The sequence below is a fragment of the Pholis gunnellus genome (assembly GCF_910591455.1).
Source record: "Pholis gunnellus genome assembly, chromosome: 7".
NCBI classification, from domain to species: domain Eukaryota; kingdom Metazoa; phylum Chordata; class Actinopteri; order Perciformes; family Pholidae; genus Pholis; species Pholis gunnellus.
Genome location: NC_136533.1, coordinates 8,132,238 through 8,157,044, shown reverse-complemented (window position 1 = coordinate 8,157,044; position 24,807 = coordinate 8,132,238). Strand labels below are relative to the sequence as shown.

The window sequence follows — 24,807 nt, the reverse complement described above, 5'->3', positions numbered from 1 at the left end:
TCATCTATCTTAGCCTTATATTCCAGTTTGTACATTTATACAGATTACAATGATTTGTTAATACAGTGACCCATAAATACACCACTCAACAAGGCCTTTTAATACACACAGTGTTTCTCACGTTAGCGCTGAACAAGCCTGGAAGAAAACACATTTGAAGAGCTTGGGTCAGAGTCAACTTGTCAATTTCTGACAGCCTCATGGAAAAATGGCTCTGTACCAACTGCCAATAGTTAAATGTTAATGGCTTTTTGGTACAAAGCACGTCGTTAACTCAAGGGTATAAAAATAGCCATTTTGGGTCGTTTTTATTCTACAATATATACATTAATATCTTCACTGTTAAATAAAGACAGTTTAGATGGTGGTTTATAAATATGCATTACTCTAGAATACGTTCACTGGCAATGTTTGCAATGATATGCATACACCTATGAAGGACTGGTGTCTTATACAGACACCTTGGTAAATTGAGTGCTGTGAAACCTTTAAAAGCAAGCAGAGTGTTATTGCATTTTGTACAGTGTACATGAGAGGCAGAGGTGAGTGGCAGAGCGTTATCCAACGCTAAGGATAAGAGAGTAATGAAAGTCTATGAAATTATACAGTTTTTCCCCTTGTGCCCTTTCTTCTTTTTGGACTTAGTCCGTAGGCCATAAGGAGTGGAGGACATTCCTGCCACAGGGCTGGGCAAGTCCTCAGTGTAGTAGTGTCTCTGGGGCCTGGGCTGAGGGATGGGCTGACCCAGGAAAAAGCCTTCTTCCTCAGAGTCAGAGGAGGAAGAAGAGCATGTGGAGCACCAGTCATCATCATCCCCATACAGCTCCAAGAACCTCCCCATGGCTTGGCCCTGTAGCCCGTAGTCTGACATGGCAGCAGGACTGGGGTGGCCATGGAGGGCTTGGTGCCCCTTGGGGCCAATGGCGGCCCCTCTGTAGCACATTTGGGCCCTCTCCTTGGGCAGAAGGTGAAGAGCATTGTCAGAGCGAGACTTGCGACTGCGATGCCTCCTGTGGTGGTGATGATGGCGACCAGACTGAGGCTCCTGGCCCTGCTCCTCAAAGTGGTACACTCTCCGGCGAGTCCGTTCACTCATAGGCGGTTGGCGCACTGGGAGATCGCAATAATGGCCGTTGTCCACCACGTCATCAGAGAACTTGACTTGCTGCGGCCTAGATTGTGAACGTGTCCTCCTGAGGGCAGGGACATGAGGTTTGATTCTGTCCGCTGGCAGAGGCACCTCCTCTTCTTCAGGGACATTTTCCTCCACCTCCTCCTGCTCTGATACAAGGCTCTTCAGGGAATTTGCACTTCTGTGTAGCATAGAGGAGTTGAGGGTTCCCATGTTGCTGCTTTTCTCACAGTCTTCTGTCTCCAGTTCATGGAAGCCTTGCAGGGAATATACCAAAGGTCTATCTTTACTATCACCATCTACTGAGGCCCCTGGAGGGAAGAAAGAACAAATTATACAATGTTTGCACATGGAATCAAGACTCTTGTTTTACATCACAGTCATTTTCATCTCATAAAAAGTTATTTTCTAAGATCTGATGCATCATGTCTCAGCTACTCACCGGTAATATTGGAAAGCGCCAGTGAGTCCATAGAGTCTCGAACACTCTGATCCGTCTTCTTGAACTCGTCTGTGATGCACTCCAAGGAGTCATTGTACCATTGTGGCTCCTCTCCCTGGAAGCCTCCTTCAGCCCCGTGATCCAGCTCTAACTCCTGGATCTTTCTGCTGCTCGCCGGACCCGGGTGGCTACCATAGGCTGAGTCCCCTAGCCCATCCTGTGACTGGGCCCAGTACATGTCAGCCTGGTACTTCTTACTGGCCAGACTCCCCCTTCCTCCAACACCACCAGTGCCAGCTTTTGATGACTCCTGCTTTGACTTGGAATCCTTGTCAGCGCTCCAGAAATCTGTGGGTCTGGAGTCATTGGCTTGCTGGAAGACCCCATGTTCCCCGAACTTTAATAGCAGCTGAGTCATGTAGTCTTCATGTTCCGCCCACTCCTCCTCCTCCTGGTCCTCAGGTGCCTCGGTCTCCTCGCCACGTTCCCTCCAGAAATGCTCATCAGATAAGTTCATGTGGGCAAGCTTGTTGGTCAGGGTGTCGTCGGCGTTTCCGCTGAAGCCAGGGAACTTATAGTTGACTGAGGGGGAGAAGAGGAGCGACTGTCTGCATTGGTCGGCCGAGCGACTGCTCTTGCCCATGCGAACACTGCGCCGGGATTCACGTGAGCGGGCTGACTGGAAGGCAGAGTCGGAGGAGTCAGAGGCATGCACGTCTTCCCCGAGACTGCAGGCCTTGGAGCAGTAAATACGGCCCTGGTGTGGCAGGAAGGGGCAGCCCAGGAGAGAGCTCTTACACTGGGCACAGCTGAAGCAGCTCTCAAGGGCATGCCAGTGGAGCCCATCATAGGTCATCTGAGCATGATCGACACCTGGAAATGGGGATATGTTGAGATGGTTAGCAATACTACGAGACAGTCATGACGAAGTGTTTTATTTGAAGTCTAGAAAAATCATCTTCTTACCAATGTGTTCCCCACAGGCCTCACAGTACTCTGCATAGAGAGACTCAAAGCAGCCACAACAGTATGGTCTGCCGTCCTTCATGATATAGCGCTGCCCCCCCAGGATTGTCTCGCATTCAAAGCAGGCAAAATGATTCATGTGCCAATGGCGGCCCTCTGCCTCTGTGCACTCATCAGCAAAGATAATCTGTAGACATAGATGTACACTGGATGAAACAAAACTGCCAGCTTTTGCATTCCTGGCTGACATCAATCTATTTATTTATATATATTGGATTTATGCATAGCAAGGGAGATATAAATTAAATGTTTTGGCTATCCCAGTTTAATTCGGAATGGCCATAAACATCAAACTCTGGATGTTTTTTCTTCTCTACATTGTTTTGTCTCAGTATTCCAGTCTCGTGGTTTTACCTCGTCGCAGGCTGAGCAGCGTGGTTTGAGTAGCTCAGCATGGTGCCTTCCACAGTGGATTTTTCCATCATGGTAGAAGTAGATCAAATCCACCAGCACTTCGCTGCATGTGGAGCAGGCAAAGCATGCGGGGTGCCAGCACAGCCCAGGGCCCGCCCTCGAGGAGAACACTGCCATTTCTCCACCGTTGATCTTTTCACCACACTGCAATATGCGGACACATGGCTTATTATAACGTCCTGTAATGACTGTAGTTCCAAAATATTCTGTCATAAAATAATCTGAATCCTGCATAGGTGATTATATCTGTCAGATATAGCTTTGACTTCAAGGCCACATGTGCTCCTAATGTAACACAAAGCCTAGCCCATAGAAACTACAGCATCATATTGAGGTGGTAAATAACTGCGCTCCCAGAGTGGCCTTTCTGCATTATATGAGGAGATATTTTTTTTACATCAACCACAGTGACTTTGAATAGGATGGACAATTATAAAGAGGAAAACCAGAGAAAGCATGGATTTCTATTGGAGAGCTACATCAATGGGACTATGTTTTGACAAGGTTTATGTGCATCCTCTGGCTGCTCAATAATCATTGTAAATACTAAGTGAAACACTTGTCATGAGCCACTCCAAACCACTCAGCAGTGATGTCTGCATGGCTGCAAACCCAGCTTGTGTTTGGTATCTCTTAAATAGCATAGCTGCCACTGAGATATTTACTTCAGCTTTCCTTCTGGGTTCTAGCTACAACTGGATTCACATTAGCCAAATATCAAATAATGTACATGAAGATGTACAGAGGACAGGCAGTAAACCTTTTTGTTGTAGTAGCAAGGTTGACAAAGGCTTTTGGGTTTTGAAAGACTATAGCCTTGACTTTAGAACAACTTTGCACCACCACAACTATCCCAGTCCTCTCACAGTCGTAAATCATTCATGCAAGTCAGGGAACTTACATGCTCACAAATGCTGTTCAGGAGATTGCGGGGCAGCAGTTTCAGTGTGCCCCTTCCCAGTGCTTCCTTCTTCCTCTGGACACTGAACATCAGTAGCTCCTTCTTCTCCTCCTCACTGAGGGACTGGCAGTAACGCACCTGGGGAAGGAAAGTGATAAGTTATGGGTACGAAGGCCAATTTCACAATCACACAATGACTGGGATTCCTTCTTTTAAAGATCTAATACAGAAAAATACCCTGCTTTTTCAAGTGACTTTTTCGGATTACGCCCTTTAAAAAGGACCCAATTGTAAGACTGTCTGCCACTAATAAAGGTTATAAACTTAGGTAAGTATGAGAGAGGGCAGAGTGCATACCAGAGCATGCTGAACAAAGGCAATTCTTGACCCCTGCTTGGCCTTCTTACACCCCCTACCTCTCCACCCACAGTCCCTGATTGAGAACATCATTTTTACAACAGGCTTTTTTGATGTTTCCCAAAGCCTTAACAAGAGGGAAAGCAGACGTTTACACAAACAAGGCCTGTGTTTAGACTGAAATCAAGAGCACGGGCAACAAAGGAAGAGAGACAGCCAAGTCGAACTGTGGTGCCACTGCGGTGGTGGCATCACATAAAGCCTCTTTCAACCAGCAGCCCTCTCTCCCGCTGAGCAGTCCTCGTAAAGAAACACTGCTATGACAGGAATCCTGCTGGTGGGGGCTCCTGGCAAACATCATAAAATCATCAACTCAAAAGTCACATTGTGCCCACACTACACGTCTACAAGATTGTGGAACAAAAATCCCCCAGTGGGATGTCAACGTGAATGTCAAGGGCTCACATTAGTGGGGTGGCATGGAGATGGGGAGGCCGTTAACACCGTGGGTTTGCGAGCAGATACGGCCACTCAAACACAATGGAGAATAAATCTTTTCTGCAGCCGCGGCTTACATGAGGGGACGTGTTGGGGTGAATTTGATGTTACTTGTATTTATGCACACGCACATGAAATATTCTCACCTCATTATCATGCGGTGGAAGTTGGTAGAGGAGCTGCTTGATTCTAAACTTCTCTCCCGGACTGCTCACGTAGGGAATCTTATCCTCAGGCAGACAGGAGAAATATAACTGGACCTGGAGAAATCATGGCATGGAGTAAGAAGATGAGGCATAGAAGCATTGCCTAGGTACTTGCACTAGGACACAGCTGAAAAATATTTTTAAAATCCAAATATATTATTGATGATGAGGCAAAAACATATACGGTTCAATGAACACAAGACAAATGAAACCCGTTCCAACTTATATATTTTCAAGAATGCGTGGTCATCAATCTGAACATATAGCTGTTTCTTTGGTTCCCCAAGAGTTTAAGGGCTTCTTTTTTTGCAGCAATACATTCTTGTTATGATCTTGGACAGAACAGCCCATATTTATGAAGACAAGGAACCAGAGAGCCGACAGATTCATTTGTGATGAGACACATTGAGAAAGCTTTGTGTAAAATCTATGACTTTGTGGAATCAAAGTGTTTGCTTGAGTTTTTCCCAAACCCCCAAATCAGCTTTATTTCAAAAGGACAACACATAGCATTGACGCTCTTTGGTGATGGCTCTGGAAGAATCGTTCTCTTCATAAATCTGCACTAAACAAGTCACAACAGGTCAACAGGTCAAATCAGTTTGAAGGTTGTATTTTTCCAGTCATATGCTTGTCTCTATAGGGACAGGACAAAGCAGCCTGTCTCTGTGGCACTTTGACCCTTGGGGCTGACAACTGAAATATAAACTTTATGAGGGAGGGGCTATTACAGCCGGTCAGATAAAGAGGTGGGATGTGCTGGTCTTGTGTGTTGGGGGGGCTTCCTGCAGCTTTGGCCGTCTAGAGGGGGGTTAACAGCAATTTACCCTGACAATCAACCTAGCGTTTGCCCCCCGCCATAAATTATGCACATTTCCATGCTGCTATTACCCCTCATCCAGCTCCCGAGGGGCTGGGGAACAGTCAGCTATCACCCAAGCCCTATGTGTGTCTTCACTGTAATGATGACCCATAATACATGGCTCATTCAGGGAAATGGCTGCACTAAAGGCATCACAGTTGACCCATGCACTTCTAAAACAAAAGGCCCTTCATGTTAAGGAGTTAAGGTTCTCTGTCGCTGCTAACCCTTCTATATTTTGCCCATCATCTCCCCCTCATTGCTTCCATGTGTGTTGTTCAATTAACTAGGGAAGCGGGATGGAGAGAGAGATGCAGAGAGGTAGAGAAACACAGAAAGAAAAGAGAGAAATGAGTAAAGAAGAGGGGGAAAATGCAGCCGATTTGGGAAAAGTGCCACATCACACTGGCTGCCCTGCGGACACATCTAACAGCCCTGCCTGTGTTTGTGGAGGGGAAGGCTTGTTAAAAGACAGCCCCTCCGTTCCTGATCCTGCCAGCAGCAGTCGGCGCAGCCCACCAAGTCTTACTCCTAACAGATCTCTGATAATCACAAGCAGACTTTGCCATACCGCAGTTTGTAAATAAAAGTACACACATCCTGCCTGTAAGTGGCTGCCTGGTGGAGCCTGACAAGTCTGCCTAAAACAAAGGGACCAAGAAATATGTTGTCTGTCCCATAAGTGCCATTCTCCCGACACTCTAGATGGTATGTCCCTCAGTGATGTGCTGAGTAGCATTTATCTGGGCCAGGCAAATGGGCTAAAAGGGAAAATCAGGCCAGGTCTGTTTTTACTCTCTGTCAGGAGGATAGACAATTATTCACCGTGCTAAGGATTTGTGAACCAATGAAATAGGTACCAGAATTAAAGAGAAGAATATTAAACAGTAAGTTTTCTTTGTAGGAAAATTGATTTCATGAACAATAGCAATAGAAATAGTCCATTGAACGCAATCTCTCACCTGTTCAGGCCTAAGGCCAGGTGGTACCCAGGCGTACTCCTCCAGCGCACAGCCTGAGTCATCGTCGGACGTGGAGCTCCGCTGGAAGCCAGAGGTCAGCTTACTGACTTTGTGCTCCATCATCAAGTCTCGCTGGCGTGCCCCGCCCTGGAAGCCAGCCGCCGACACTGCCGCACTCGCCAGGCTCATCAGACTCTCTTTTTACTAGACAGACAAAGCAAAAAATGGAAGGATGGGGGGGGGGGGGAGGAAGAGAAATTGGGGTGAGGATTGGAAGGAGGAGGAAAAGAAAATGAAATGTTGGTTAACAAGCTATTACATGAACCAATCACTACATAATGCTGTCCTCACTCCATCTAATCCAGTTCTCTAATGTCAGAGCCATTCCACTAAATGTTAACCACCGGCTGAATCACACCATCACTGTCTCTTTCATGAGGCCCACCGCCCCCCCCAGAAGGCCATTATGGTATCTGAGCAAGCTTTTCTTGGTTGACTTCTGGTGATGAGTCTACTTCATAAAGGCACTCGTAAAGAGAACTATACCCTTTCACTGCTATTGTGGTGGCAGTTAAACATGTGCCCTCCTCATGTGGCTTTTGAGGATATGAAGACCATTAGGAAATTCCCAAAACTTCATGAGGTGACGTCTGATCTCATTATAGTGACAATAACAAGCAGTTAGCTATTCATATATACATGGCGAATTCAGAGTTGCTCACATGTACGCCCAGCTTTGGGCAATGTTGCACAGACCTCAGATTCCTTTCCTATACTGTAATTCATTGTGCCATCAACTCCAAAGCAAGAACAACACCAGACACTGGCTGTTAAATCTTTCGGTTTCACCTTATCTTTGGAGCTTGGGCCTGAATGAGTCATCATTCTGCCTGTGGAGGTGCTACGTCATACTTTGCCCCAAGAGAGGACACCTTCTGGGATCTGATGCAGGCTTCATCAGTTGAACCTGAGGTCTGTATAAACACAGGCCTGGCCTTAAGACAGGGCCACCATATGGGGAATGTCCACAAGCCTCATCTCTCCCTTCATCTCCTCTTTTTCTTTGGACTGTTTGTTTTCCAACCTGCTGCAGCGAGTGTCTGATCATCCTTTCATCTTTTAGATGGACAGAACAATGCCAGACAGGTGAAGCAGTAGAGAGGGATAATAGAGGGGGAGATGGATGGATGGGGTCGACTGATACTCGGATGGACACTGACAATGCCACAGAGGGTGAAAAATAGAGCAAGAGGATCAAAGGCAGTGTTGATCTATGTGTGTGGTGGCCAAAGTCACTGATGCTTTTCTTTACATCCGCACCAGACATGGCTGAACTGCTGTAGTAACAGAGACAGAAACAAAGTAAACGAGCGCTAGCTGGATAAAATAAAAAAATAAAATAAAATAAAATACTGTAATCTTTACTGTCAAGTAAACGGATTCAGTGACATCTGTTAAGTAGCAATATCGGTCTGAAGTTTGCTAACATTAGCCACAATGCTACTGGTCATACCAGATACCAATTGTGAGCTCACCCCTATAAGCCTACTTTAATTCCTGTGCTGCTGTTAGCTTTGCAGGACCAGGCAGACATGGAGATGATGAATGTGTGTCCAGTTGTGGTCATCTCTCACAGGCCAAGGGGCTCTAGCTGAGATCAAATGGGAGCCCAGCCAGTGTCCAGCAGCCTGGCCATTACACCACCTCCCCCAGAGCCTCTACCCCCTATGGCCGGCAAGGGCACCGAGGGCCGCGGAGAGACAGCTGAGAAAACCAGACACACTCGAGGGCAGCCTTTGAACACCGGCGTGACAGTAAAGGGGCCTGAAAATCTGCGCTCTCTCCTGGAATGATATATATGCCTGGCTGCCCCTGGGAGCGTGCGGCTCCTATGCACACATGAAGAGGGAATGCACACGTTTATGCTACAGCCAACACTGAAGCAGGCGTGCAGACTCGTCGACACGGGCTACCATAGGCTAAACTGGTCCACACACACGTACAGTAACAGCAACACCCTGTTAGAGTCCGCTGTATGCTTGTCGTTTAGTGACAACTCTTTCTGAGGTAGTGGCACACACCAGACCCTCCTGTGAATGATTAACTGCCGCACACACGGCATGACAGGCGAGGTGGCTACTGGCTATTCATATCAACTCATCTTCCTCAAGGACACCAGCGACTGGCATGCACTCCTCTGGCCTGCCCAAAGACAGTCAAGCGTGATGGATAGTGGTGGCAAAGGAATCGTGTTTTTTTTGTGAATTTGTGCCTGCATTACACCACAAAGTGTCAAGTCAGGCGGATTGGCTTATAACACGTCCCATTAAAACGCCTCTGATGTCCTGAACAATGGCGTCTTTGTGAAGGAATCCACTGAAGGCTTGTTCCATCAAGAGCCTGTTTATCTCCCTTCACGTTTTTTTCTTCCTCCTGAAGATGTGGTGTTATCTCCTTATGCATGACAGTTAAAGCCATCAAACCCAGATAACCTGTCTTCAGATGAGAGAAGGGGGTGCAAGAAAGAAGACACTCTCTTGTTCTATTCGCATCTATTGACTTGCAAATGAGACCAAAATAACCTGCAAAAATGTGGCCTTGTTTGAGAACAGCTTGGGTTTCACGTGGGAGATAGCTAACTATAGGCAGGTTCAGTCAGGAGTCCAGAGACATTGACTTCACAGCCTCCCATTTTATCAGGCGCAGACTCACTCATGCGGCACATTTGTTAGAAAGATGTTTGCTTTCACAAGTCTCCACGAGGATGTCTCACACAGCCAAACCTGAGTCGCAGGAATGTCAGGCTTGAACTTAAGCCAGGCTCGCAAAGACGCATAAAGGATGTACATGGCTCGCTGTTAGGCAAGGCCCCTTGCTCATACAACCACATCTGCTTGCATGCTAATTTTTCCTTTAGATGTCATGCAGTTTATTTCCTCCAACTTTGCTCAGAGAGCTTCTGTGACTTTTTCAATGGCAGAAGCAGTGAGCCGACTATCTTAGCAATGCTCATACTGACTTGCCAACTCACTGACTCATCACTTGTGCTGGCTTTTTAAGTTTTTCTCTCCCAACAAGGGCTCTAGTTTTACATCTCCCCCATCTCACCGCTCCACTCCCCCTGCCTTGCCCTCCTCCCACACTAGCCAGACCCCTGTAGTCCTGAATGTTTAACAGCCCCTCACTCTTTTGTAAAGGCGCTTGTTAACATGGCTTTGGAAGCTGTGGTCCAGCATATCTGACTGATCTGCCCACAGAGGGCCAGAGGGTGGTGGGGGTGCTATCAGACCGAGGCTAAAAAAAGGGTGACTGATGTATAAAAAAAGTTAATGTGTCCACAAAAGAGATGAAATGTAAGTCAACGCAGGTGACTGAGGAAAGCTGGAACACATGCTTGCTTTGAATGGTTTTCACTGAATGAACATTTTAAAAACATCCCACAAGATATTTAGAATGAACGAAGTTGACTGTGCACGAGAAAAATAGTGCACAATGACCACGATAGTCTTGTTGCGCAGAAGGTTTATATTCCAACAAGCTCTATATAACAGGAGCTCAATGAACAAGTGAGTGCACACTCGATTCATTAACCCTTAAACCTTAACCCTTAAAGCACTACATAGACTTGGTAACTACATTACGTGTTAACTACAGTTTAATGTTAGTTATCACTTTGTAAAATACAAACCTCTCACAGGACCGCATACTGTGACTGACCAATAAATATAGCCGTCAGTGACGTTTTTAAAGAGTATTCAACAACATTTAAACCAGAGTCCCCCTAAAATCCAGACACTGGATCGTTGGATTAACAACCCTTGAGAGAGTGCGCAGGGAAAATAAGCAGCTTCTGGTCTGAATTACCGTCTATATTCCTCTAGGAAGTGGATGATGGACATGCACACAACCCAACACAGTGCTCTCTGTGAATTTGGACCGGCCCAACATGTTTAACTTGGCTCCTGTGAGCTCAGTGATGCAGGATAGGCTCTACTTGAAGAGAAAAACAAGATTTTCTGTTCAAAGTCCCTGCTTACTTGAGCTTGAACTCAGACGAATCTGTTTTTATGTCAGAAGAGATTATGTCTTAACTTGCAGCATAGTATTGCTCTCTGCTATCCCGGTATACAGAAATATCTTCAAATGACAGCCTGTTAACTGTTGGCGCTTAATGTGCGGTATCACTTGTGAAAACACAAAAGCGATCCAACAATCATCGTCAAACTGCAGGCCAGATCAGATTGGTTCGATTTTTTTTTGTGAACCAGGACACGGATAGCTAAAGTAATAAGCAATTAAGATTAAACTCATAATTGAATGATCCAATAAACCAACTTCAACATCATTAAATCTAGGAGTGAAATACAACACTGGGGGTGTTCATTCATGGATTTTCTGTCTGCAGAAGATTTGGATCCAATCTGCTTGAAAAATGCAAAAGGTGGAAAAGCTGCTGGAAAATCTGAGTGCAACTGAAGAGACCCAGAGAGGAGCTCGGTTTATGCAGCGTTGAGGTGCTACATGGCTGGAGTTTGGTCATCTTATTGAGGACTCCTTTCATGGCCGGGGGAGTGTTTTTCCAAGACCAAATGGATGGGAGTGACATCCCCAACAGAGATCTTCACTATGGAGACCACCTGCATGCGCTGGCCAGACTGAACTAAGACTCAACACACACATGTGCTGCTGTCACATAGCAGACATCAAACACATTCACATCCCAGTAAATTGAGTTTGCATTGTAGGGGACCTAAAATCAACTCTTTGAACATTGGCGCCCTCACCTCAATGGGAAAATGCCCCTCTGAAGGTAGAGTTTTTACTTTAGCAAGGGTCAGTTGTGACACAAAACTCCATCTGTACACGTGCTGTATGTCTTGTGAATCATGCAAAACACAGATTAATAATTGATTAATAAACCACCCCTCCCGTTAAACTGAATAATCCAAGAGACTTCATGTACAAGTCTTAACTGTACAAATCTGCATCTGAGTCAAAGAAGCATGCTCTTCGTACCTACAGACAGTTCAGGATGAGGTATGGTATATTCAACATTTTTCTTTGAGCCTCACACAAGAAAGCACATTCCTCTAAAAAAAACAAAAAACAGATTACATCTTCGGTCATTTCCCTGTCGTTCTTACCTCAACGTAGGCCAACTATCCTGAGGCGGCCAGGAAAAGGGATTTCGTCACCACTATATCCAGATCTAGATTCTTCTTCAGCCTCTGGGCTCCATGTCTATATGCAAGACCTTCAGAGCTCCAATTCCAGAACAGAAGCAGTCAGCCTTCTCTAACGGAGCTGTCAGCACAGTAACAGCCCATATCAAAGCTAAGACTGTAAAAAGTCAGTGAGATGTCTGTCTGAGTGCGTGGGAGAGAGTGTCTGAGAGGGGTGTGTGCATGTGCGTGTACATGGAGGAGCTCAACCAGATGGTCATCCCACCCTTCTGTCTCCCACCCACCACTCCTCCTCCTTCACCTCCTCCTCCTCCTCCCTCCCCCAACCCAACCCTCCTAACCTCAGCCCGGCCCCTTAACCCCAGTACAGCCAGTCACGGCAGGGTACGGGAGAGCGAGGCGTCTCCCCTCCACCGACCCTCCCCTCGTACTTCAAACACATGCTTCCAAATGAGAACCACTGCTCACAGGAACTGCGCTTTTAAGTAGCACATCAGTGATGGCTGCGCTCGTTTCACCACACTGACCGCCCCATCTCCACACAAGCTTTCACATGACATTCTTCGTTCTCCTTCCCTATCAACAGCTCAAAGATGTGGGGAAGGTGGTGAACATTAGAGTCAGGTTTGGATTATCTGGTGGTTTGTCTCTCTCCTCTTGTGCGCTAAAATGTCACTAAGTTACAGAGAGCTGGTTGCTAACTACAGCTTTATGATTACAGAGTGATTGTTGTGTACAGAGTGAACAAAAGATGCTTTATTTATCCCGCTGTGAAAAAATGCTTCCTACCATCAACATCCTGGCTCAGCCTCACATAAGCCCTCTAACTGAACATGATGTCAACAAATCTAAATGTGTCCAGCTATCAGGCCTTTCATATGTGATTCACAGAAGGGCTTTACAAAGAAACGACTTGAACCACAAAGCTGTTATTATCGGTTTAACATTGTCTGAGTGAGAGTTAAAATGTCCAACTTTGTTCAGCTCAACTCTGTTAAGTCATGCGATACCAAGAGTCTGCAGACACTACATGATATTCATTTCAGAGCTTAAACTATTCATCCATCAACTGATTAGCCGGTTGACAGAAAATAAATCTACAATTTTGATTATCGATATATCATTTTTGGTCAAGTTTAAGGCTGAAATTGGCTGGTTCTTTTTTCTCAAAATGTGATTTTAGAACTTTCCCGAACATGAAAAACCTGGCAAAAACCATCAAAAGAGAACAATACTACATGGCTAGTATTGGCTAATATCCAATCTTTCTGTTTGCCTTAATAATACAGGTAGAAAATAAAAGGTAGACATTTTCTATAAAACTTAATTGTACATATCCGCATGTCCTGTAAATCTCCCCGGGATGCTGACCTCTACCTCTCCTTCACCTCTGCAGGAATGTCACAACGTGATTCTCTTCCTGTTACCTCAGAAAACAAAAGTGACCAGTTCAGGTCGAACTCCGGACAGTTGCACCTTTTGCATCCTTTTGTGGTTGTTTGGGTGCAATGTCAAAGTGTTACTTTTTCCCAAAAGGACACGTTTTATATTGTTTCTAAGAGAACTAAAAAGTTCCTCCATCCCTCCGAGCACAAGGGTTAACATGCTCTAAGACTGTAAAACAAAGCAATAGAGCATTTTAATAGGACGCAAGGAATCTATTAAACAGCTAGAATTGGTTTCTTTATTCACATTTTAGAAGCCGTTTGATTTTGTGAGGATGACGTCAGGATGTAATTCTGTGAACTCAAACACATGCGCGAAGCATTTACACTGTGGGGTGTCTAAGAGGGGCTGATATAACGGGGGTCACAAGGGTCAATACCTGTGTAGTGGGGTCAGTGAAACATGTGTCTTCACATTGCATCAAAAAGTAACAAGTACTACAAAATCTTTCATTTACATGCTCAATTTTGCCAATGATTTGTCTTCAAATCCACAATATATTCAATGCTCCAAGTCCACAGTCTCCTTTCATCAGATCACAGCTCATGGCTGCTATGATGAGCTGAGTACAACAGAACATCATCGTCTTCATGTTAACTGGTCAGAAAACCTTTAAGTAAGCATATCTTTTTTTAATCAAAAGAAAAAAGAAAAGGCAAGAACAAGGCCCGTTCCTTTGCATGACTGACAGCATGTCACCCACACACCTCACTTTCACACCATTATGTGTTAAAATATCACAGCGCGGGTGGCGAATGGTGCCTGTCAATGTTATTTAAATATATATATATATTTTTTTAATGCAGCTTGGACAGCGTTGATAAAAGTTTTATCCGAACTGGAAAACAAACATGATTGAATAAATTAATGATTGATATTCTGGGGCTTACATACTAATATTTGGGCGCCTGCGTGTTGCATTTGCTGTAGGAGTGTGGGGCTGTGTAGACAAAAACCCATTGTCGCAGCCAAGGCCAGGGAGGAGAGGCACCCTTTCACAGCAAACCTCAGGCCTTTGTGCTGGTCCAAATGACTCTGCACCCTGCTCCATTAGCAATTCTTAGAGGGGAGGGACAACACAGCATCCTGCCTTTGGGGAGACATTCATGAAATGCAAAGCTAAGATGGTAAAGTAATCTTGGACAAAAGTTGTAATGCCTATTCATCAACGCCAGTATGAGTAAACCGATTTTGCCACATTTGAATTTAAGGGAAACAGTTGACCTTCCTTAGTTTCTTGTCATTTCAAAGTTGCAGATTTGGAAGAGAGTTCAGTGACAGGTTTAAAAGTTCAAGGAATCTTCAAAGTTCACATCTTACTCTGAAATTGCAAAAGAGAATCACTGGCCTTTGACAATGAACTTAGGTGAGGACGGCTATTAACAGGCGTCTGTGGATTATCTTTAGTCTCTCAAACGGGAACCTGTGTCAGAACAACAACATCCCGAGCCTCATTCTGAGATGGCCCAACTCTATAGTTAGAGGTAGCTGGCTGCACAGTTCAAGGTTCGCCTCACATGGTTGAATAATATAAAGTTGGACAAGTCATGCATCCCTGACCTTTGACCTTAGAGAGCACCAGATGACCCATAAATCTATGGCCCCGGGGCTTTACAGCCCATTCCCCTGTCATATCCACAACGACCTGAACAGCACCTCACACCTGGTCTGCACCTTCTCACCGCTGTAAAAGTGAGTAAAAAAACCGCCCTGTGCTAGCGGCAGGGTAGTCCATGACCAGCATGCCCTGACAATGACAGGACAGAGATGATCACCATCAGAACCAACGCCCCACGATAAAGCTGCATTCTTCTCTGGTCCAAACACGTCCTTGAGAACGGGGACCCATAAAACAAAGAGCTGAATGCTGTAGCTAGCAGACTAGTAATCCTGTGATCCCCATGTGAAACATTGTGTAGAGATGGACAATAGCTTGACTTAAAATCTAAAGTAACCTGTTTAGACGAGACTAATTTGAGTCCCATAAATTGGGGTACCAAAGAGGGCAAAGGGAAGGTCAGTCTCTAACTTACCGTCGTTGATGACCATTGTTGAGAGCAGCTCTCACTGGTGTGTGAGCTACCTTATAAAAAGTAGGCATTCTCAAGGTTTAAATGACTTGCCAACGGTTATTAGCAGGACACAGGCAAAAACAAAAGCCTCAGTTATAAAGGCCAATAAAACCCTATCACTCTACTGTAACAACAATCCTTTTTACGCCTTGAAGGAGGGAGGAAAAGGTCAACTGGTGGAGCAGTCAGCGCATTGATATTGACTTAGCTAGATTGGCGCTGACAAACTCAGGTCAGACTGTGGGCTTGTTAGCCCTATAACCCTCACATAACCCCTTTTACTGTTTCACTCTGACACATTGGAGGCAGCTGAGGGCATAGCTTAGATCCAAGCTTAGTTTTTGACTAGAGACATTTGTAAAAAATTAAAGACAAATATCTACTCGCTTAACGCTTGACCTCACGACAGATTATATGTTTCTCAAGAGCGCCGAATAGAAAAAATGGAAATAAAAAAAGGACAGGATTCAAGATTTATTCGACTGAATTACTTCTGAACTTTTCAACCCCATAAAGGAATATAATTTTCTGACTTCCCAAGAAGGAACTAAATAAAAACGTCACCATACCTAAATCCTGAGTCCGTAAACCTGTCTGTGTTAGATTATCAAATTACAGAATGTAATGCTATTGTACAAAACCACAACATAATACTCAAGTAGATGATGTCAGTTTGTCCCTGATTTCATGGAAGAATTATATGAACAATTTACTTAATTTCTGCTTTATTTAATTTGCTGTAACCCTGCTGTGTCATGTATGATGTAATGCAACATAAATGTCCAGTTTGCATGGAGTATCCGGTAGCACATGACATAACACATCTCCGCTGAACAAAGCCTGGTGTCAGCACACTGCTTGTTTCTTCACTTTATCAAAAGTACAATGCTGTCTAACTGCTTTGCCAAACATTGCAGAGATGTACGATTGGGACAGCTCATATTTCACCCTCCATTTGACACCCTCTCACCTAGTTGTAAAAGCCGAACCTCATTGGGAACAATAAGAAGTGGAGCGACAGAGCTCCTGGGGCTGTTAAAGGGAGGAAGCCCCTTTATTTGAGGACACTATAACTCAACAAAAGCCTGTGGCTGTCTACACGCAGAGCGGGCCGAGGATGAATGGGCTGCTCTTACACCACTCACTTGCACTGACAAAAGCACTGGATCAGCAAAGGGCAAAACCTATCATGTGTGGTCCCCCCTTCAAAAACAGCCCTTAAAACCAATGAGTTCACCCAACAGGTCTCGGTTTTCACCTTCATTTTTTTTTTCTTCAATTTCTTAAATGTAAAATGTTCCACATGACCAAGGACACGGTCAGCTCTTCCATGACATGTGAAAAGGTTTGATCACTCCTGTTGAAACAGCACCCTGTCAATGTCTGGGTTCAACACTTGCGACCTTTAAGACTTCACTACATTTTTAGCTTCTAACCTCACACTTCCAGAAAGTCTAACTCACACACCACTTAAACCTCGCACCGCACACATCTGGGCCTTTTCTCCTCACCTTTCCTTGAAGTTCAACCGTATATCCTTCGTACGGCAGGAAAACTATTTCCTGTGCGTTTTCCAGCCCCGGGCTCAAACGGACACATGAATGAGACCGCCGTAACAAAACTGCCAATACTCGGGCATGACTGCTATGAACAAGTCTTGTAGAAAGAGGGGATGCAGGGTTTTTTTTTTTTAATAAGAGAAAGTTGGCAATTCCCACACGTGGAAGTAGTTTTCTTAACCGCACAGCTTTAAAAAGCAAACCATGGAATCCAACAATACTCTGAAACAGTTAAGAGTTGCTCAGTCAGGATCCCACTAATGATTAACATTCCTGGAGAATCACTCCGTTAGTCTTTTTAGAGCGTTCTAATTAAACACATGCTCCAGTGCCACAGCACAGAGGGAACTCTGACGACTGAGAGCAGGGATGCTTCTTTCCAGCTCTGCTTAATTGGACACAATTAAAGTCATTAAGGTGGTAGTAAAAAACAGCAGAAAGAGCAGAGGAGAGGCCCAATGATCTCCTATTTAAGGCTCCCTGCTGCTCTGATGTTCTTGACCCTTTCACCTCCTCACGTGACTCACATTCAAAAGTACAGGAAAATGGTCTGGACCGACTCTTTCATTATGAGATGTCCGACCGGAGATTTACTCTTGTTTGACTTTGAGAATGTATTGATGCTTGTTTTATGGGTGTCTAACGTTTTCACATTTCTGAAGAGGACACAGAGGTTGTACATGTGTGGAGGTTCTACATCTTGGGAGGCAAATGTATATCTGATTATTTTTGCATCTGTTTGCCACATTGAGTTGCTCAATCTCTGTGTTCTTTGTGGCTTTGACGTATCTTTCGACACTTGTGATATATTGTAATTTCTCAGCCCGCATTTCCCTTTTGCTCTCCATATAAAAACCAAAAAATTTTACTTTAAAACTAGGGATGCATTTATCCACCTTTTCAGCAACGATACCGTTACCGATTCAAGCATCCAGTGTTGATTCAATACCAGTGCTCTCAAATTTAAATTCTGCATCACTGCATGGCATTATTTTATTCTATTAATTTATTTTATTAATTCTATGAAGGAGAACAGGAGGATAAGGATTGCTATGACACTAACCACATGAGTTGATGGCCTGCCATGGCTGAATTTAACTGCTCCAAAAACACTGAATGTTCTGATATTTTCAAAACAACTGCATTTATTGTAAATCGGTCACATCATACCAGATCAATACCAGAGTGCAGAAGCTTGTCAGTGGAACATGTGTGTGAGCTGAGTGTACATGCTATGTGTTGTATATGTATTCAGGTCTAGTGATATAGAATCTGAAGCACTAGAGAGGCCTCACTCAGTTTAGCAGATATACAGGCCAGACATGGGGTCATTAGTGCCTGGGATCTGTGTGTGTGTGTGTGTGTGTGTGTGTTGGCACAATGTATGTGTGCCATGGAAAAAAAGGACACAACTGGCTGCCTTATCACCCCCCAATTAAGGATAGCAGTCCCCCATGGGCAGAGCTTATTCTTAGAACCCTCACATGTAAAACGTCTGTTTCTGTCTGCATCAGTGTGTTATTTTTGGAGCTGCTAATACTGAGGTCACTAATGACACCAAACCATTTTTCAGTCAGCATGTAGGAACATATGACAGAGTGAGCATACCCGCTGTGAGTATTTTAAAAAATAATAACCCTTTCCATAAAATCTGAGATGCCTTTCCTTCAAGTTTTTATTACTTCTCAACATCATAAAACATTTTTCCCCTATATGGCCAAGTGTGTGTGTGTGTGTGTGTGTGTGTTTGGACAGGACGCACGTGCACAGATGTACACATCTGGTGAGCCACTGCTCTTGTTTTCTTTGGGAGCCCAGCCCCTAACAGGAAGACAGCGCGAGCATAGCAAACAAAAGCCCGGCTCTTTGAACCGGCCTCTCACTAGGAGCTGCCGTCAGGTTGTTGTGGCCAAACGAACTGTTTCTGTGTCAGCTCAGTCGGCCCATTGTGGGCCTCAGGCTGCTGCTCTGCAAGACATGTCCTCAGTTGGCCTTTGTCAATATTGACCCATCTGCATGTCATCCTACGACATCGACCTTTACGGTGATGCGTTTCCAACTGACAATAAAACATTCTCTCTGTGTGAAGAGGCAAATTAGATTATAAAATCCTAACTCCTGTGATAGTAAACTTAAAAATAGTCAAAACTCGCAGTCAATTTTAAATAGTCGAGTTGGAAGAAAACATCCGACAGTCACTCCTGACTTTCATGCAATGAAATAAAGGATTTGAATAGAATGTTTGATAAATGATAATGGACAGAAAAGTAATGCTGCCAGTAAATACCAGACAGGAAGTCATTCAAAATCAGACTTCCTGAATTAGTTGAGAGAGACAGAAAGACTTTCTTTCGTGGCCAGGGCTAAATGGTTAGTTTTAATTCATGTATAATCCTAATCTATGTAAATTCGATTTACAAAGAACAAAATATGCTTTATTGTAAACTGTTTTAGCTGGCCTTTCACATGCTCTTGTTTGCTATAGCTGATTGTGGGGCGATATTACCACAACTGGGGACATTTACAACACAGACATCCGTAACGGCATCATCATGTTAGACGGCCTCCTTCTTGAAGTGACCTTACTTTTGCTGTATCACAACTGTCTTAACGACATAAGTATTAAGGTTGACATAATGAAGATGGACTCACATTGGGTCCAGACTTTGTTTGGAGCTATTGATAAGCCTAACCAATACACATGTGCCAGTTAATTTCCAGGCAGCTTCACTTCCTTTTCTTGATATCCAACCCTGTCAATGTGCAACACTGGAGCAAAACTAATTCACTGCTTCAGATGAAATGGGAAGGGGTCTAGTGTTTCATTATGAATGTAAAGCATGTGCTGTAGTACATATATTATGGTATACAAAGCACTCTCTATTCTTGGAAGTAAGATCCCATGAAAGAATTATCTTTGAATTAGCTCACATAAAAAATACCTCTATTGAAAAACAAAGAAAAGAAGAAGCTTTATTTTAAATATATTCCTGAGAGAGCCGGAAGGGGATATGGTATTAATTTATTATTATAATAATGTGTTTTAGGAGATGTTCTAATGAGTTTTAATGAGATTAAATCAAGTACTGTGTCATTTGGGAATAAGCACAAACTCTTACATTGTTTCCAAACCTAATTAATTGTGTAGTGTAGGATGAACATTTTAACAAGTTAATGTTCTGAGAGAATTCTGGCAGACATCCAGAAACTGTCTGCACTGTCTGTAGCTGTAACCTTTCATGAAATCTCAGGAAATACCTTTGTTGAAGTCCAAAAATCCCTTGCCCTGCGGAGTGGATTTTTAAACCCGGTTGACCTTTTCCATATCATCCACGCTCACTGACTCCACCCCTGTGACAATGCCAACAGGGAAGGAGGAACAAGAGCCACAGGAAGGGGAGAGGGGTGGGGGGGGGGGGTGTTTTGCATATTTCCAGCCGTGGGTCCGGAAAGCTTTGACTAAATCCCCTGTTGTGTGCCGGGGAAATGAGCTGGGATTTATAATGACTATCTTAGAGTAATATGTTTTCTTTTGCTTCCAGCCCTTGATACTGTGATTGCTTGGATGGATCCCCGTGGATGAGGAGGACATGAGGAGAAAACAGGCGGCCATGTTTGTGTCAGGTTGGTGTAGATGAACTTTCCAAAAACTCCATCTGACATATGGCATCTCTACAACCGTGATCCCCCTTTATTAAATGCAGACATCTTGGTAATAACCAGTTTTGTTGCGCTGCAAAGTGGTTATTGTGCAGTGCTCATCCAGAGCTGAGCGTCATGCCTATACATGATGGTGATAATGAAACATGTGTGTCAAGCATGACTTTCATCATCGTGGTGGTCTGATGGTTAGTCCCGCAATTATGCCGTGTGGTTACCGGAGATCTGCTGGGAGATTCAACTCCAGTGTGAGAGCCAAACCGGTTTTCCTCCAACATCATCCTGCAGCTCCTAATGAACAGAGTTGTGCCTGGAAGCGCTAAATCACTAGCTACCTTTAATCACTTTAAGCTTTGCATGTGGATCCAATGTGTGCCACTGCTGCAGGCACAGACTCTCATACATGATGCTGTTCAAAAGTTACAGGAAGAGGGGGGGGGAGTCAGCAGCATCCACAGCGGTTACCCCTAGATACAACTGCAGTGCAACAGTGCCCTAACTTTGACCATCCGGGCCACCGTCCATTCAGTCGGGCCCAGTGGCTGCAGATTCAGGGACCACCGGCGTTTAAACAGACCATATTTCATCCAGCCTCCTGCCAACCTACCACAAACAGTTTACAGTCAAAAGCGCTCTGCTTTCTGGAGTTCGCCTGTGGCAGCCCGACGCCATGCCACATCTCCCCGTCCAGAGCCATGAAAGACTGGCCTCCTCTGACAGCTCCTCACAACACGCGGCCCTGTGCTGCTCTGCTTTTAGCCCTGCTGCGGTGAGCTGGACCACGTCTGGGGATAAAAGGCTGCCAGAGTGTTTGGCTTGCAGGCGATTTACATGGGACGCGAGGGTGATTCATTCTAGCTTTGCACAAACAGGCCTCTGTGTACATTTCGCTGGTACTGGGCTTTTAAATCAACAGTGGGGAACGTATACACACGGGCACTGGGACCTACATTCTGCTCATTCACACTCAGCTGGGTGTCCGTCTGTAGGTGTTGGAGAGTGTATGCGTGTGTGGCAGTCATAAACACACATAGGTGACTACTTTGTCTCCGTCCATCTGCTTCTCCCGGACAGACACACCACGACATGCCTCACTGTTTATGTCTGCGACTGGCTTCATGTCTGCGATTTGTCTCCACCTCCACCACTCTTGCTGTGCACTAATGCTATGGCTCACAAGGGTGCTAATGTCACAGCTAGATTATCTAGCTTAAAAGGTGAATTACGAGGAGCTCATACGAAAAACAGGGCTTTCTGCCGCCGAGCGTTAAATCCTCCAGTCTACATGCATTTTGGTGTTCAAATAAACCATAAACATATCCCGCAACGAGGACTCGTAAACATCAAGTTGGTAGAGGAGGATCAAAACTGTGTCCAACAAAATGTATGACAAGGCCAGCTATTTTATTCCCCTCTTGCAATTACACACACAAAATACTCTTTAAGTCTTTTGATGCTATTAGTGGCACCTTTGAATCACTGCAGGGCTTTGGAAATGAGACATGGACAAGTCTATAAATAACTTAATATTCACGGAAAATTTCTCACCTGCAGCTGATCATTGAAAGTAAGAGCTCAGCTCACGTCTCCCCGAACACAAGCCTCGCCTTTACATCATCCAGACATTAAATAACTGCAGCTGGTGAAGCATGAGACAACAGATCAACAGTTCACATTTACAGTACAATCATTGGTTGGTTGGTGAGAAGTAGAATTAGAATATTGGTATGACAACACAAAACTTGAGTTGCTGTATTACATGCTGGATTTAGGCCATATTTGTCAGTAGTTACAATGAAAAATAGTTTTAAAAAAAAAAGAAAAAAAGATTGTGTTGAAACAGCTGTCCTTCAACACAACCTTAAAAATGTTTGTGAATAAATTCAGGTCGTCATGTCTATGCTGCTGGCGAGCTTCTACCTCCAAGGTGTCAACCTCTATTCTAGCCACTAGGTGACACCACCACCTAGGTTCTGTGCTCTGTCCTCCCTGTGTCACCGTCCACATCGCCCACACTCAGTATTTCTTTCTTTACCCTCTTCCTCTACTGGCCAATGTCCACAGGAAAAATAAATATATCAAGGATAGGATGGCTAACAATGCTGTAATCGAGGATGGTAGTGACCACGTTTCAAAACACCTTCTGGTGCAATACAGCAAGATTGTGACACTTTGAAGTGGACCTGCTGACATTGTGCAGAACCTGTAGTTCCTCCTTTGTACTGTCAAAGAGCTAAAAAGGTATACTTCATTTATTTTCAAATCAATGTTCCCTTGTGTTAGCCTGCACTTCCTCAAACCACTTTCACAATCTATCCAATGTGTCCAAATATAGACCAAGGCATCTCCTGAGTTTGTCCTCTCACCTCGCTGTCAGGCTTCAAGCTGAACTGTCCCGGGATCAGCAGCGTTCTGTTTTTGTCAGCTGTGGCCATAGTGACAGATTTCAGGCCAGCCTGACTCTGCGTTCTTTTGCGCTCAGTCTGAGCCAAGTGGGTCTGTCACTCTGTCAGCCCTCAAGAGGGCATGCACGGGACTTAATGGCTTACGGTGATGTTTGCTGTGCTCCAACGAGAGCAAAATATTATCTTAGACAGCCATGGTTAAATATAGCAGTAACTGCTCTCCTGTGTCTTGTAGGTTAAGCACTTTCTATCACAGCTGAGAATGGAAATGTTTGAAACTGGTGTGGTGTGTCATTGTTCTCCAAAGGAAACACTTTATGGCATGTTTAGCTCTGTGAGAGGTCCACAAGGAGTGATGAATTTGCTCGAGCAGCGTGCAGGGTTCGTTTTATTTAAAGAGCAGATTAGACTGCAATGTCCACCCTAATAAGTCTTTATAGGCTCATGCTCAAGTCTTACAACCAGTTTTCCTTGTTTTAGATAGAAACAATGCAGAATAGTGCGGACGAAACCCGACTCAAGAATTTTCTCTCTAAGTTGATATCTAGTATAAACAAGTTGCCAGATGTATTCACTTACTTTAATAAACATTTCAGGACTGAATCTAAATGACTCGTCAGAATGGATTTTTCTTTTCTTTTTTTTTTTTGCAGCTGGTGCAATTTTTTGGTCAAGCCTTTCCCACCTTATCCATCATGGTTGGAATTGAAGAAAGTGAGAGGGACTTTTCATACTGTATGTGACCGGGGTGTGTATGACCACATTCTCCCTCACTCAACAGCACTCTTGACAGCTATGGAGCCCTGCCGTGGCGGACAAGCAGCGGTCACGAAGTGCCGACCAGTTGTCACCAAAGTGACAGGCGACAGCTGAGTCCATACATCTGGAGGCCCGGGGGACTCCACTTCTTCCACCCGTCCCACGTCTCCGAATCAAGATTTTTGTTCAGCTTTAGAGAAATGAGGTTACACGCAGGGAAAGTGAAATGCTGAAATGCTGCGTAAAAGCGCAAAGCAGCATTGGAAGATCAGAAAATTAAAACCAATTGGATGACTTTTTTGGGCTGACACAATAACCTCTTCAGAGTGTCAGTTTGACTGATGGAAGTTACATTGTTAAGACTATATAGTGTAGACAAAAAACACACTAATTAAGGTCGGCATCTCCCCTTTGTCGTCACCTCTGCATCACTTAGAGCATTTTCTTTGCGTAAAAAAACAAACAAATAGACTGGTGCAATTGTAGATAGTGATTTAAAAACGGCCCAGACTTCTGAACTTAAAGTCCAAAAACTACTGTTAAAAGACACAAAATGACTTGGTCCACTCACCCCCAAAGCGTTCAGTTGCAGTAAACAGAGTATCCAGAACCAATATTCCCGAAGTGAGAAAGGCGATTCACGCTGCGTCTCATTGGCATAAGATGAAAAGTCCAGAGAGGGTGCACCACTGTGCCGCAAAGCTGAACCCAGAGCTGTGCAAAGCGATAAGCTCAAACTCCAGGCTGCAGTGGAGACGAGCGCTGAGAGAGAGAGTGAGAGAGAGAGAAAGAGAGAGCCTGGTCTGACTTCACCCGCTGTCACCACATCTCAGTCATTACAGCGGCGCACGGTGCGCTATGGTGCTCCTCTCGGCGCTCACAGTGAAATGACATTAGAGTTGCTCCCTGCTTATTGGCTTAAA

The 24,807-nt window shown here is 44.6% G+C and overlaps 1 protein-coding gene across 1 annotated transcript; it reads right to left on the bottom strand.

Annotated features, from left to right (window-relative positions):
• Positions 1-40: 40 nt before the first annotated feature.
• Positions 41-24,557, bottom strand: prickle1a (prickle homolog 1a). Its single transcript, XM_079163249.1, has 8 exons — positions 24,456-24,557; positions 6,801-7,004; positions 4,917-5,030; positions 3,916-4,053; positions 2,955-3,158; positions 2,541-2,727; positions 1,575-2,447; positions 41-1,443 (listed from the first exon to the last, which is right to left on the bottom strand). The coding sequence occupies exons 2-8, from the start codon at positions 6,987-6,989 to the stop codon at positions 593-595; spliced, it is 2,556 nt and encodes an 851-aa protein (XP_079019375.1). The 5' UTR covers positions 6,990-7,004; positions 24,456-24,557; the 3' UTR covers positions 41-592.
• Between the last annotated feature and the right edge of the window lie 250 nt (positions 24,558-24,807).

Bases quoted from the DNA above. Each gene is read 5' to 3' on its own strand.
- prickle1a (XM_079163249.1), bottom strand. From the start codon at position 6,989: ATGAGCCTGGCGAGTGCGGCAGTGTCGGCGGCTGGCTTCCAGGGCGGG. The intron at 3,159-3,915 runs GTAAGTTCCCTG...CGCATATTGCAG, and splicing joins TGAACAGCATTTGTGAGCAT to TGTGGTGAAAAGATCAACGG. The intron at 2,728-2,954 runs GTAAAACCACGA...CTATGTCTACAG, and splicing joins GCTGCTCAGCCTGCGACGAG to ATTATCTTTGCTGATGAGTG.